The sequence below is a fragment of the Podarcis liolepis genome (genome assembly GCF_965112155.1).
Source record: "Podarcis liolepis genome assembly, chromosome: 6".
Taxonomy (NCBI): Eukaryota; Metazoa; Chordata; class Lepidosauria; order Squamata; family Lacertidae; genus Podarcis; species Podarcis liolepis.
In genome coordinates, this window is record NC_139559.1 from 13,780,824 (window position 1) to 13,796,711 (window position 15,888).

The 15,888-nt window shown below is 41.2% G+C and overlaps 2 protein-coding genes across 3 annotated transcripts in view; one reads left to right on the forward strand and one right to left on the reverse strand.

The window, feature by feature from the left end:
• The window catches only part of EDN3 (endothelin 3), a 527,748-nt gene that overhangs the window by 170,852 nt on the left and 341,008 nt on the right, over positions 1-15,888 (reverse strand). The gene's annotated exons all lie outside the window — the stretch shown is intronic.
• PRELID3B (PRELI domain containing 3B) lies at positions 3,291-13,130 on the forward strand. Of its 2 annotated transcripts, none has more exons than XM_083507786.1 (6): positions 3,291-3,699; positions 5,172-5,340; positions 6,234-6,323; positions 7,917-7,987; positions 9,295-9,397; positions 11,398-13,130. In XM_083507786.1, the coding sequence occupies exons 1-6, from the start codon at positions 3,668-3,670 to the stop codon at positions 11,515-11,517; spliced, it is 585 nt and encodes a 194-aa protein (XP_083363912.1). In that variant the 5' UTR covers positions 3,291-3,667; the 3' UTR covers positions 11,518-13,130. The 2 variants fall into 2 exon arrangements, 1 of the variants encoding a protein (XP_083363912.1); XR_014527182.1 differs by having other exon boundaries at positions 3,315-3,699; positions 9,295-10,737; positions 11,163-13,130.

Consider the following 15,888-nt stretch of genomic DNA (forward strand, 5'->3'; position numbering starts at 1 on the left):
CGAATAGGACCTAATGCTGACAGCTTTCTGCTGGGATGGTGTCTGGTCAAAAAGATGGAAAGTGAAGACACCCATCTATGTTGCTGAGTCCTTCCCCAACACCTGGAGTGCGCGCACACACACTGCTCAGCATTCCAGTGCAAGGGATCCTAGGTACACCTCTGATACGAATGGGAAAATTCAGGCTCTCCAGCCTCACCACCCCGTTTACCAGTCTTGCTTTGCATCTTCCTTGAGTGGTTTTGCCTGCCTTCAATGTTTCATTGAACTGTGATAATGCTACTTGCTTGCCTGGGTGCAGGCTAGAGTGGAATGTGTGTATGTGTGTAGAAACTAGTGTACTACTCAAAGGTAAAATTTGCATTCACTTTTGACTCCTGCCCTATGCACCTCTGGCATGTGGTCCTCGGATGATAGTCTGGAAGGACTGCAGCACTTAGTGAAAATGGTTCTCTGTCAGTGCTCTCTACTAGATGCTAGAAGTGGCCAAGGTCTGCCATCTCTTCCTGAATATCATCTTAAAACAAATGGTAGTTGTACTGGCCTAGTTTTTTAAAAAATAAATTGAAAAACCATATTAGGTCTAATTTATTTCTAGTTTTATTTCATAAAATTGATATACTGCTGGATTGTAGAAAAAACAATAAGAATATCACTAAAATATTTACTACCATAGTTTAAAACATACAGAAGGTTAAAACCACAATAGACTAAAGGGAATTAAAATGCCTACAAACTTTCTACAAAATAAAGGTATTACCCTAATATAGGTGCTGAAATGCATCTGAAGACTAGGAACTATTCAGACTTTGTGGCTTCAATTTCAGCCTGCTTTCCCATTCTCCTTTCTTCTACCTTTGCTTGATATCCAACCTACTAAGGAGCTCTGTAGAACTCAAAAGGCTTGCTCACTATTTGATGACATTTTTAGACTAATAAAGGCACTGCCCTACTGTGGTTTTTAGAAGTTGGCAAGTTCTGTTCTGACTGCACTCCACTCTCAAGTATGTGAAGCATCTGTGGAAGAATGCTGATGACACGCCAAATAACTCACATGAACAATACCACCTGTGAATGCAGCCTTAGACACCCGACTTAAAAGCCAAGCAGAACGATGCAATATCCCAGACCCAAAGTGCCTAGAAGAGATGATAAATAAGAAATGGAAGGCTTCTTGACCCACTACCCTTAAACCTTTCCCACAGGTAATTCCATAGGGGTTACAATAGTAAAAACATATTGTGGACATTTTAAAATTCTTTTCCGAAAATGTCACATTTTCCTGTACAGTACTTGTAACAACAAGTTACATGTAAGCATTAAAAAGTAATGTTAAAACCACCTGCCCACAAACAGCATTACCCTGGCCTGGTAGTATGCTTCCAGGGGACTATTTACCTGTGGTTGTTTAGGGCGCTGCAAAGTTGTGTTCTTCCAATAACCTCCTTTAAAGCTAATTGAAATATTGCAACGAGCCTACAGTATTCCAGGGCTGTCCTGCTCAAGGAAGACTAAAGAGGATTAACTTAGCAATATATATATATATTTATTGTTGCCCAATATAACTATGCAATCTGGTTTCTGTATTCCAAATAAAATAAAAACTGGTTCTTCCTCCCCACAGCCATCTATTTTTATTGTCCAAGCCACCCAGAAGTATTTGCATTCCTCAAAGCAGACTCCTTTCAAGTAACATTCCAGATGCCATAGTAATGTCATACCTGTTATTGGTAGCTGTGTTAGTCTGTTGTAGTTCAAACAAGAGTGCTGCAGTACCTTAAATGCTAACGTTTTTACAGTAGCATAACCTTCTGTGCACCAGTTAGGATGGCAAGAGGGTCATTCCACGCCAAATCACCTGATTTTAATACTCAACCGTGATCTCACGACTCAGATTTTCTTTTTTAAAAAAATTATGTGTAAATACCTATGAGATAACCTCAAATTAATTTTGTAAGATTTTTTTGGTCCAATCCAAAATTGGGCACAGGAGAATTTTTTTTAAATGTTGATTTTCGCGCGATTTAGGCTAATGCAATTTCTGCATCAGTTTAGAAAAAAACCTCCTGTTTCACTTATTTTTCAACCAATTTGGCTTACTTTGGTATCAAAATAAAGCTAATTGTGGCCTCTTTCAAAATAAGGTACAAAAAGTGGTATTAAGTGCCACAGAAAAGGGTCACCGACCTTTCAAAGTGATTTTTTGTCATTTTATTCCTGGTAGGTCTGATAAGCCATAGCTCGCAAACCACAACTAACACATATATCATACTTTTTTTGTAGAATGGGATAACTATGTACAGTCATACCTCGGGATGAATATGCTTCAGGTTGAGCATTTTCGGGTTGTGCTCCGCGGTGACCCAAAGTAACAGAACTGGAATAATATTGACTAGTTCTTTGGTTTTATCACCAACAGTGGCTTTCAAAGATTTGTCAGAAACTGAAATCCGCTTCACCAAAAGGGTTCTTTTGTCCAATGGTTTGAAAAAGTGGTTCTTTCTGGTGCCACCTACTGATAATGAAATCTAATACCGTCCCTTCAGGAATTCTTCATTTGCACCCACCTCAGCTGATGGCGTGAAAAACACCTGAATTCCCTTTATGTTTTTGGAAGCAAATTCAAATAAATCTTGTGCATTCACAATTTGTCCCTCTACAGTTCTCTGAAGACTTGCTCTCCTAGCAAAGCGCCTAATCGTTCCTCCTACTCCATCTCGTAGCTACAAACATGAGTCTGACCAAACTGCGGGAGGCAGTGGAAGATAGGAGTGCCTGGCGTGCTCTGGTCCAGGGGGTCACGAAGAGTCGGGCACGACTAAACGACAACACTCCATCTCACATTTTTATCCAGCATGCTTGGTTCTCCCCTATGCCTGAGCATTTCGCACCACCCTTGCTTCTGAGCCTATTTATTTTTCCCCGACTGGGAAACCCATTACCTGTAATTTTATTGCGTTTTTATCCAGGCTTTAAAAAACCCCACTCCAGTCACAGTAGCACAACCTAGCCTACCTCACAGGGGGGTTGTTGTAGGGGGGGTGTGAAAAGCGGTGGAAGAACGCCCCCTTGAGCTGCTTGAATGAAAGGCGGGATATAAATATAATAATAAATAAAATAAATACAGTTGGGGACACAATCGTGGTGGTGCCAGGACTCCCCCTGCCCCGATGCAGCACTGAGGACCTCAGTAAAATGGGGCAGGGGGGCGTCATCGAAGGTCTTGCCACCGCGCAGGCGCGCGGGCCTAGAAACCGTTGGGATGGTGCGCACGCGCGCTAGTGCGGCTCGCGCATCGCCGGCGCCCGAGGCCCCCCTCGCTCTCAAGGTAGCCGAAGGAAGGATGGCCTCAGTTCTGACGTCGCCCAGCCGGTGAATAGGACGCGGCCCTATCAGACGTTTCCCTAGGTTCTTAGTCCCTCCCACTCTCCCCCCGCCTCACGGGCGGAGCAGGCGCACTTGAGGGCAGGAGGGGAACGGTCACCCGGCTCTTTTCGTCCCCACCCCCTCCGCCTCAGTCCTTTCTCAGATCCGTCAGTCAGGCTGGGCGGGCGGCTCGGAAGGGCGTTGCGAGGCGCGGGGGGTGTCTGAAGGAAACCGAGGCTGCCGAGAGGCAACCCCCCCCCCACGCCTCCATCTTCTTCCTCCTCCTCCTCCGGCCGCCGCGATGAAGATCTGGACCTCTGAGCACACCTTCGAGTGAGTAGCGGGCGGCAAGATGCCGGGTTAAAGCGGGGAGGGGTCGGCTCCCCCCTGAGCTTGTGGGGTGGTGGGCGCAGCGGGAACTCGGCCTCTGAGGGGACACCCGAGGAGCACCCTCTTTGGGGCACGGCGCGGTCGGCTTTGGCTTCATATAGGGGGTGGAGAGGGGCAGGGGCGCGCTGACCTTTGGGCTCCCCCTCCATCCCCTAATTATCCCACACGGACCCCCGAAATAGCTGCCTTAGGGAAGAGGGCGTCTGATAATCTTTTTTGGTGGGGCTAAGGTTCCTACTACCCCACAGAAGTGCATGCGCTTCTTCTCCCTCTCTTGCCCCCATTTCCCCAGCGTCGCAAATTGTCCCCAGCTCTGTTTTGGTCACCTATGGAAACCTTTCAAATGGGGCATAAAGAAGAAGGGGGGAAAATCCATTGTAGTTATTCAGGCGCTGCTGACAACCTTTTCCATTGCCAAGGTTGGTTTGAGGGTATAGTAGCAGCAGCACCCATCTCGTCCCTCTTGTCCTTCTCTTCTCTTCTCTCCACCCCCCAAAAAAATCGGTTAGGGATTTTTTTTTTTATTTAAAAAAAGCTGCAGGGATATGGGTTTTAAGAGGAAGAAATGAAAGCAGAAGAAAAGTGGGCTCCTTCTTGTTTTTCACAGGTACTCCACTGGATGCTTATTTCAGTGAAGAAGCATTACGTCATATTTTGCAGTGCATAGTTGGTATCTTTCTTCCCATGTGGCTGCGGCTAAGCAACTGTACTGAGGATTAGTGCAATTTTCTTGTCCACATTTTCTATGCTGATGGTAGCCCGCCACCTTCTTGGGTCTGCCCTGGCCAAGTCCTCATCTGCAGTGTTCTTATGGTGTCTCCCACTCCTTGGTGTAAGGAAATGCAGGCTGGAAAATGGGTGCTGAAGAACTGCATCAGGCGCCTCCCCCGCTCTGCAAGCAGTGAAAGGCCTTCCTTTCATTCTGTGCAGGCAGCACGTGTTTAGCCATGCTCTGTTCCAGCAGTTGCTGTTTGAAAAACATGTTTTTCACCGACTGCTGCAGTTGCTTGGTTTGGCCTTGTGTTGGTATTATTGAGTTTTCTTTTGCTCATTATTAAAGTCCAAGGATCCAAGCAGCATTTGGGGTTGAAATGGATTAGGGCTGTGTCTTGATTCTCACAGAATTTGAATGTATCAGTTGTGTCTTAGGCTTTGTAGTGCTCTTCTTGCTTTCGTGACCAACCTGATCTTTAAGCTGCTTTTGAGACTCTTCATTTTTGCTTATTTTTATGATGCTTTTTGCACAGTTTACAATATATAGTACTTGGAAGAGAATTCCTTGAGAATTCAGTGACAATAGTATGTGGTGAATTGGTTGGCTCAGGTTCTTAGCTAAATCTGAGACTATCTGCAGAGCTTATTCCTATGTAACTAACTGAAAAGCGCTTATCTTCATTTTTGTTTTAATTTGACAGCCACCCTTGGGAGACAGTTACTACAGCTGCTATGCAGAAATATCCAAATCCCATGAATCCCAGCGTGGTTGGAGTAGATGTTCTGGACCGGCATGTAGATCCCAATGGAAAGTTACATAGCCACAGGTTGCTCAGTACCGAATGGGGGATGCCATCAATTGTAAAATCAGTACGTGTCCATTCAGGATGCAGGACAAATATCTGACTTACTTTGAAATTACATGCATTTGACCTTGGTTTTTATAAAATACAGTGTAATGACCTTCTCTGAAAGTGGTATTTGGGGATCAGGTTAGCTTTGCATTTCACACTTTCACAATACATTATTTGGATTTTCCTGAACTGTTCAGGGTGCAAATTAGTAATTTCTGTTGGGTTTATTTACACCATAATTACATTGTATTTAGACCTGGAAGGAACTGGTGGCTTTGTTGAAAGGTGCTGTCCATTCATTTAGCATTTTATAATAGCAGCTGAAGCATTTGATTAATCTAATTTAATTTAATTTAATTTAATGAATTAATAAAGTGAGAGTCCATCAATCCAATAGCACTCCAAACTGCTGCCTCCTACAGAAGTCAGAACCTCTTTGTGTCATCCACTCCATCATGTTCTAGTCAGCATATTTCAGGAAGCACTTATCCACTTCATTTGCATTGATTGATAGACTGAGTGTTCCCACTTAATTAAAATAAATAAATTCAGCTGGTTAAATCATTTTAATATCTGAGTTGGTGGGGGGCGTTTAAGTGAATGGCTCTGTTCAGATGTAACAGAAAGCCCATAGTTTCCTGTTATGAGAAAAGGACTGCATGAGCCTTAGGCTTTTTCAGCTAGTCACAAATAAGGAAAGGGAAGAAGTGGAGAAGACCTTTACAATTACAATAATGTAGATCGTGATTCAGGCACATGAAATGGAACAAGCCATGTGCACTAAACTGGCAACTATTGAATATACATCTCAAGATCTAACTAGATATCTTTAATTTTTGTCCTGTCTTGTATTCATGTTGGTAATGAAAATAGTTCTGAAATATATAATGCCTGATGTTTCTCTCCTAGCTTATTGGTGCTTGTAGAACAAGGACATATGTACAAGAACACTCCATAGTTGACCCAGTAGAGAAAGTACTGGAGCTCAATTCTACTAATGTAAGTATTAATAAAACTGTAATCTTTACACTTTAGTTCATGCATGCAAAAATTTATGGGAAGTTTTTTGTAGACTTTTATTTGAACATATAAAACGTACTTAGATCTTTTGTAGAGCTGTTCTGACATTTCTTGTTCAGAAACTGAATGAACAAGGAAGACACTACTTAGTGCTACACACAAATGCAACTTTTCCCTCAGATGTTTTTGTGCCATGTTATACTGACTTGTACTTATTTTGTCGACTGTCAGTATGACAGTCTTTTGTGACTCTGGCAACATTTAGCATCAGGGATTTGTTTCCAGATCCTACTGCATTATATGTGAGTTAGGGGGAATGTAGTAATGTCTACCTTAGAAAAGACTGTTGTAATATCATGAAAATACTGTGCCCCAGTTGTAGTGGCTTCAGATGCCATAAGTGCACAGCCCTTTACATATCTTACTGAATTTTATAACAGGAAGATTTGCTATATAAATTAATTTTTTTTCTAGAATTTGTTTGAATTTGAATATTCAAGTTAAGTATAGATTAGAGAAAGACAAAAAGTTAGGATTTGAAAAAGAAATATCAAAATTTGATAAATATTTAATACAAGAAAAATAAAAAAAATCTAAACTGTATAATCTGATCTTAGAGTGGGAAACAAAGGATGAATTGGTTAAAGCATCCATGATTAAATGGGCGCAAGATATTGGGAAAAATATTCTGTTTGAACAATGGGAAAAATTGTGGAAAGAAGATACAAAATTCACTATGTGTTATATATTGAAAGAAAATTACCTTAAAATACAACATAGATGGTATTTAACACTGGAAAGAATAGCAAAAATGAATAAAAATTGTAGTGATGTCTGCTGGCGATGCAACACTGGAAAAGGTACTATGATACATATATGGTGGAATTGTTTAAACATCAAACAATTTTGGAAAACAATATATAACGAAATGAAAAAAATGTTTAGATATTCATTTAGGAAAACACCAGAAGGATTTCTATTGGGAATAGTACCAGAAAGTCTAAAGGAAGAAGACAAGACATTATATTTGTACGCAACAGTAGCCGCAAGGCTATTGATTGCAAAAAATTGGAAAAGTGGTATTATACCGACAAACATAGAGTGGCTTGCCAAATTATTGGAGTACTACAATATATCCAAAACAATGGGAGAAATTGGAAGGATCTCAGAAGAGAAGATAGACAGGGATTGGAAGGTGTTTAAAGGATACTTGCAAAACCATATTGAAAAATCAGAACTCCTATTAGAATAAACAAGTTCCGTTTTAAATACTGAAACACTAAATAGGATGGATAACAATGTGTAATAGAAAAAGAAGCTTGAAATTAAGTTAAAGGTGTGTGAAGAAAGAAATAGAAGTGGGAAGAAATTGCAATTGAGTAGATTGGAAGTCTAACACAAAGGTGGGGTGAGGGGTGGTGGATGGTGATGGGAAAAGGAATTATCTGTGGGACTGAATATAGGTATGTTTGTATATATTTAAGGATTGTATGAAATGTATGCTTGTATATTCGCAATATGTGTGTATTAATGCTGAATTATTTTAACAATAAAAACTTTTAAAAATTCTAGATTTCGTTTACAAATCTGGTGTCAGTAGATGAGAGATTAATCTATAAACCGCATCCTGAAAAGCCAGAAAAGTAAGTAATTGATTTCTTCAGAGTTTTACTTTGGGTAGGGAATCTATGGTCTACAAGCCTAATTAGGCCCAGCACAGGCCCCAGATGGGCCCATGAGGCAATTTTCCCCAAGCCACACCTACCTGCTTCACTCTTAACATCATATGTGATATCAGGTAAGGAACAAGTGGAGATGTGCCTATCATTGCACAGTTCAGAATGTTAAAAGTGAGCTCCCATTTTATCCCACTGGCTGGATCTGGTTCCCCATTCTTGCTCTAGACCAGTGGTTCTCAAACCTTTTTCTTTGGGCCACACTTTCAGAATAAAATTTTGCTTGCAGCACACTGTTTTTTTAATTGATAAGAAATACATTGGAAAACAAAAAGAAACAACTAACAATGCGTGATTTATAACATAGAAGACAACTACTTTATAATACGGTCATGGGACATCCAGAAAGTATAAAACAATGCAGCTACATAGGAACACGAATCTTTCCCAAAATAGAGTAGTGATTGCCCTTTAATCTTCCTGCCGAACTTGCCATCCTCCTGCCACACCAGTGAGGTACACTACAGCCTTTGAGAACCACTGCACTAGACATTCATTTAAATTTATAGTCTGAGGATTGTGAGTAGGTGACATTCAAAATGACCGAAACAAGCTTTATTTCTACCGTGGTTTCTTGTAATGAATGTAATCCCATTTGCTAGGATTGCTGGTGCTGGGTGTTTTCAGTAATGGCATATTAATGTCTCTTTAGATAAGAACCTGTTATGTTATCGTGCCACCCCTTGACTGTTCTCCTGTTATTATTGTCTACTGTCTAATGTTAAAGGATATAGGTGCCTCTGCCTAAGTAAGCCTCATTCTCATTTCCTTGTTTCCATTTTTCTCTTGATTGCTATAACTGACTTCAAACAATTACTCACCTTGAAAACTTGCAGAGCTGTGCACGGCAATCTGGTTCCGTGGTTGTGTGTAACTGCTCGATTCCATGGAAAGGAGGAAATGACAAATGGTGCTGTAAGAGTGGTGGTTAAATTTCTTCCATAGATTCCCATTCTTACCATTAATGTGTACAATTGTGGAATATTGGCATTTCAGTATTCTAGAGCAAACTATTGCTTAATCTCCTCATGACGACTTTGTTTTTGTTTGCTCCAGCTCTTATAAAACTATTTGCTCCTTTTTAAAATAGTTGATTAGTTAATAGCAGAGCACCTAACTATACTTTGATGCAGCTGTGCTATTTTGGAAAATTTTACTGCAGTAACAAAAATTTGAGAAGTAAGTTGGTAAACCATTATTCTTTCTTTCCTTAGAACCATTTTGACCCAAGAAGCAACGATTTGTGTGAAAGGGGTTAGTGTCAGCAGTTACCTGGAAGGACTAATGGAGAACACAATCTCTTCTAATGCTAAAAAAGTATGTAGTCAGCTTTTATGAGGTGTAAAAAAGGGAGATGGAGATCTTTTAGAATTTGCATGCAATGCAGTGCTGTTGCAGCTGCGTGAGAACTTGCAGAATTCCTAGGTCAAATTGACAGTAAGTGTACTACATAGTTGTAGACAAAGAACCAATCACAGGCCCTGATAATGCAGAATGGAGATAATACTAATCTACCTTAGTTGGCTGTAACTACCATGTGGAGATAGAACCAGTAGACGGTGGGGACCATGAAGGCTCCAGCTGCATCTAGATTGAGAAATGTGGGTTGATTGGCTAGTTTAAAGTGTTGGGTTGTCAATGGGTCTAATACATCCATGAATGTTCTAAGCCATATCAGGGACTCTGGTAAAAAAAATAAAAAGTCAGGCTTTACAGGTCAAAACCTGTACTTTAAACTGGGCTCAGAAACTAATTGTCAGCAATTAGCAAGCGCGGGTGGCGCTATGGGTTAAACCACAGAGCCTAGGGCTTGCCGATCAGAAAGTCGGCGGTTCAAATCCCCGCAACAGGGTGAGCTCCCGTTGCTCCTGCCAACCTAGCAGTTCGAAAGCACGTCAAAGTGCAAGCAGATAAATAGGTACCGCTCCGACGGGAAGGTAAACGCTGCTCTGGTTCGCCAGAAGTGGCTTAGTCATGCTGGCCACATGACCCGGAAGCTGTACGCCAGCTCCCTTGGCCAGTAAAGCGAGATGAGCATTGCAACCCCAGAGTCGGTCACGACTGGACCTAATGGTCAGGGGCCCCTTTGGGCCAGGGTTGGTATTATGTGCTGAAACCATCTTGCCCAACCTGGCTGCTGAATTCTGCCCCAGTTACAGTTTCCAAACAATCTTCAGAGGCAGCCCCATATATAATGTGTTGTAGTTAACAGTTAAATAGTTAACTGAAGTGTATATAGGTGAATTGCAGACTAAAGAGCTCTTTAGCTGGAGGTGAAAAACTCAAATTCAAAGAGCTTTTTGAGCTCTAGTGTATTTAGTTCATTGCCTCACATAGGAGTTAATTCCCCATCTTTCAAAAACCATTTACTATGTAGCCTAAGTGAGTTCTGCTCAGGGAATGAATCCAAAAGCCATTGGAAACTTCAGGAAGACAATATTAACTCTGCCTTGACCTGATCTGCCTGACTTGTGATAAATACAACCAAAAAATCCTCTACAAACAGGAAAGTCTCTTGAAATTGCATCTAAAACTTACATTGCACCTGATTAATGCATCCAGGAAGAGTGTTCCAAAGTCTGGTAGCTTCCACAGAAAAGGCCCTATTCTCTGGGTGGAAAGGCACGGAATAGAGCTGCTGTCTAATATTAGAGCAGGCACATAGGCGCCGACTCCATGGGGCTTGAGGGGGCTCGAGCCCCCTCAAAAAATTTTTTGGGGGGGCTCAGCCCCCCCAATAATCTCGGGCGCCCTTCCAGCAGAGCGCCGCCGCCGTCCCCCGCCTCCTCCCCACCTGCTCCTTCGCCAGCCAGCCAGCCAGCCGCGCGCCCTAATGGCGGGGGCTCCTGCCTCGCTGCTTCGCAGCACCACCGCCACTGCCAAGGCACTGCCGGAAATCCCGCGAGAACAGGGGAATCCCGACTGGCCACACCTCCCAGCCAGCCAATCGGCTGGCTGGGGGGCGTGGCTTGCCCTATTTAGGGCCGGAGTCACTTTATTTGCATATTCATGAGCTTATTTATTATTCATGAGCTTTCCCGGGGCCCCCCAATATTTTTTATAAGTCCGCGTCCCTGAGCAGGCAATCCTTAAACCATGTGTGGTGTGTTTATTAGTGCCTAGCTGGCACTAAATCATTAAGTATTAGGCCAGACAATTAACTTTAGGTTAGAATAAAATTGCTCTGCTTGTATTTTATTACTTCATTTATGTTACATACATTTTTGCAATGCAGGCTAGATATATTGCATGTCTCCTCCATTTCTTGACTAGATGGGAAATTAGAACATTTTTAATCAAGATGTGTGTGTTCTCAGGGACGTGAAGCACTAGAATGGGTGATCAACAAACTGAATGCCGAAATAGAGGAATTCACTTCTTCAGCAAGAGGAAACATGAGGTCTTCTATGGCAGCCGCAGCCTTTATGGAGAAATAAAATATAGCTATATTTGTCTATATCAGGCCTGAACATATGAAGCAAGCTGTTGTAAACTTCCTTCAAGATGGCAATATTTATTCTTCTATCTGTTGAAAAGAAAGAGGATCTGTAGATTAGATTTTTCAATTAAAAACCTGGAGAGAAGTTGCATACGTTCATACATGAAGGTAATAGGCAGGACTCAGTTCCATTCAACTGTATTACTTTCAGCTGAAATAATCTGAACTTTCAATTCCTGCAAACACAGGAAGTATCTTAAAGTTACAACCTATAATAGGCCTCCAATAGAACAAACTGGAAGGTTAATCTATTGTTAACCCCATCTTTGATAGAATTCAGGTTTTCCTAGACTCTGTTACTTTTGGGACCCAAACTAAGATGAATTATCCTGGGCACAGTAGCTTGGGTAGTTGGCAGAACATTGGTTATTACTTGAAATATGATTGTTTATATTAAAATGCTGCTTTGTATGCTGCTGTCATGAGTGTTACAATTTGCTAACATGAAAAGTGTGGTACATAGCATTTGTTCCCTTACCTTAAAGCTTTGCTCTGTTTAAGAAATGCTTCATAATTTTGAAGGATTAACCAGCTAAAGATTTGTACTAGGCAAATTATGAGTTTGGCAGAAGCTGCATGATATATAACTAAGGGGGTAAATTTGTTCAGAAATCCACTATTTTAGTTTTGTAGATCAACTTCAAAAAGGTACTGTAACAGTTGCGAAATGTAATTTTGTTATATGCTCATTCTTTGGTTTTGCAGTTTCAAGAAACTGGAAGTAATATAAATATGTAAACTCTGAGACAGAAGTATTTGTTCCATTTCAAGTGTACTGTAACATTGTTAAATGAATTGCATAATGATTTATATGCTTGCTCAGCAGGACATCATGGACTATTAACATTTCTTAAATAGTAATTTGTGCTTCTGTCTCCTATAAGGAACAAAATGTGACAGGTTGCTTAATCTTGTCATTTAGTATTCTTTAATTCCATATCTAAAATAATGGTGAGATTGCAATATTCTTCCTGTTCTTCACAGAGGAATATTTCTAGAGGTGAATGTTGAGAATGGAATACAAAACCCAAACGGAAGGCTTTATAACATGGATATTGTGTGAAATAAAAATAGCAGTGGAAACAGAGTAATGCTGTTGTAGAAGAGGGCCCATTAAAATTTCTGTATAAGGTACCTTTCATATGAAGGACTGAAGAGGTAGAAGCCAAGTAGTAATTGGCAGAACTAATGGGTTGCAAGTTCATTTTGCAATCTCTAATTCTGTAGATCTCATTTATATATTGAGAACAGTTACAGAAGTGTGCTTGTGCATGCAATTTTCTATGCCATATGAGCATATGTCAGTAATACAGAACTAGCACTAGTTTTGAGTGCTTATTTAGATAGAAATGTATCCTTGAATCTTCGAATGGGGGAAAGCGGAAGGAAGAAAACCTGTGAATATGCCTAAGGTTACAAATGTTTACTTGCATATTTAAATTTTAAATATTTTTGTACTTTTTCTTTGTTGCATTTGTAAAAGCATCAGTTTTTTTATATATTTGAGAATGTTCTTAACTTAATTAAAACGTCAATGTTTGATATTCAAAACTGTGTTTTAATTTTAGTGCATAGTAACTGTTGTGATAAAAAAAGTCACGGCATTTAAATATTGAGTAATTATTTCAAAGCCTGTATATTTTATCTTTAATTTGCTATGATCGTTTTCATAATTTGAGAGGAATTGTGGGATTGTAGATTAGAATTCTTAGGTGTGCAAACTTTACTGTCTAGAACAGATGTTCCTAAACTTTGGTATAACATGCTCTTTCTACTGAAGTATATGCTGAGCGTATGCAATATTCTTCTTAAAAAGTCATCCCCAACCTTCTTCAGCCCTTGGAAAATGCTTATGTGCAGATCATCCCCTCTTTCTTGCATGCTACTTTTTCACTTTAGGGAAGAAAAAAGCACAGCAGCAAAGAGGATGGTGTCAGAGTTGCAGCTGTGCTCAGATTAGTTTCTCTTACATGCCTTGTGATTTCTGAAATCAACAGAAGCTACCTTCTTAAAATTTACCAAAGTGTACATTGCATTAGAGCAATCAGTAATCAGTCATCACTGTAATTCCTGTCCCAGTCTTCTTGTCTCATGAGGAAAATGTTATGTTATGGCAGTGGGGCAGCCACATAGGTATGCTCTGTAAGGCAGGGGTTAATTTGGAAAGAAACAAAAGGGGGAAATGGGCAGGGGGCAAGACTGTATGGAGAATTGGCAGCCACACAAGCATCTTCTGTGCTTCCTGTTAACCTGGATACAATAGAAAATTCATGGATGGTTGCTCAGAGATAACAGGTAATTCTCTCTTTATGCTAATAGCTTTAGCATAAGTTTCATTGCAGGTGGGGGGGTGGGGAGAAGAGAACCTTCACCCGTGTCATGGTCCTGATCTGGATCAAAGCCCTTGTGGCTTCTATTTTAAAAAGAAAATTTGCACACCTGCAAAAATGAGGGCACCATGCTAAGCTCGGCCAGTCTAATGGCAGATGGAAAGTGATAGGAGAGAGTTGTCATTCATTGCTGACAAAGCTTTTGCTCTAGCACACAGATGGGGGTGGTGGCCCTTGAGATGTTCTTATGCTATGATTCCTATCGTCTGTAACCATTGGCCATATTGGCTAAGGCTGATGAGATTTCGAGTCCAGCAACGTCTTGGAGGGGGGGGCACAGGTTCTCCACCTCTGCTCCAACACGACCACAGCCTCATGATATTACCTCTGGTGTTGGCTGACTGGTGACCTCAGGACTCTGCATCCAGGCCAACAATTTGCAGTCCTACTTGAGAGTAAGGGGTTCCATCAAGTAATTCAATGTCCTCATTACAATGACTTCCAAATAAAAGCTGATGTCGAAAGACAATGAGAGCAACACCCAATCATCTCTGTATTAGGGACTCTACTTGCCCTACAACATTCCTAGATACACAATTTTAAAAGGTAAAGTGGGAGCAGGAAGAAAAGATTAAGATGTCGCAGGCTGGGATGGAAAACATAGGACCAGGAGAAGAGAGGAATCCACTTAGCTATAGAGCAGGGAGCAATAATGCATTATTGGATGGGGAAAGAGGCAGTTATCCGAGACTTCTCCCAAGCAGGTGGTTCCTAGCAATACTTGGCAATTTATTTTCTGCTGTAAGCTCCAAACAAGTGCAATCAACTTCCAATGTTTCAAGGCTCTAGTGATTTTCTGAAATGTATACAATACATCCTGTTCAGTCTATGCCAGCAGAAATGATAGAGCCACCTGCCTTTACCTACTAAGTAAGCACTGCAAGGGGGACCCTGAACTGTTTCCAGCTCAAATTGGTTGCTGGGTTTGCATTTTCCCCTCTTCCCTCCACTTCTTTTGAGTCATGCCTTCTAGATCGTAAACCTGCAGGCAAGGATTGTCTTGTTTTAATTATGTAAGCCACTCTGCAAAGAGTGGTGCACAAACGTTCTTAATAGTAATACTAAATGATGATAATAAATAATACAAGCTTCCACTGCTGTCGGTGTCCTAATTTGCAGTACTGCCTGCCCCAATTTAATGCTTCTGTGGAGAACTAACATCCTGGTCTGGCAGAATGACAGCCTGGCACTGGGAAGCTGAGTTCATAAGGCTTGCAGGACGTTTATAAACTGCATTTTACATGTATTTAAGCCTCAAAAGTATTGCTCTGTGTAACAGAAGATGCCAGAGTGCTTATTCCAGCTGATTTCAATGAGTATTCTACCACTGCTCCATGCTGAGTGCTGCCCTGAAGCCTTTAGAGATTTGCTAGGCGATGACCTGTATTTAAATCAGCATGCAACAATTTCCACTCCAGGAGCTGCAGAAAGATTAGGGTCATTAAGTGGGAAGAAGTACAGAAGAGCTTTAGCAGCCCAGCTGAATATGGCTTGCCTTAGAGGGGAAAGCAAGCAAATCCACAGCTATCCAAGGTATGTACTATTCTTAAACCTCGATATATGCTTTGTATTAATGGCTGCAGTTGCATCCCATGCTTCTTCACAGCATGCAATTTTTCAGCAGATAGCTGTGCAGATGTGCTGCTTTGAGACAATTGGATGAAAAGAGCCAATGGAATATTCAGCTTGTTAGAGCTGAGATTTGCTGATGTGTCTGATTACTGTAATTATTTACCAGCTAGTGTAGTATGTATATAATAAGTGATGCGTTTGGTGGGCGATGCTCGCTTGTCTATCTTACTAAGCACGTGAGCAAGGTGGCTACTTTCCAACAGCCGTTCCAAGGTTATTTCTCACCAGGAAGGAAAAGCCCTTGCAAAGATGGTTTGCCACTTGTACTCTTTCAGGTTGCTGTCGGT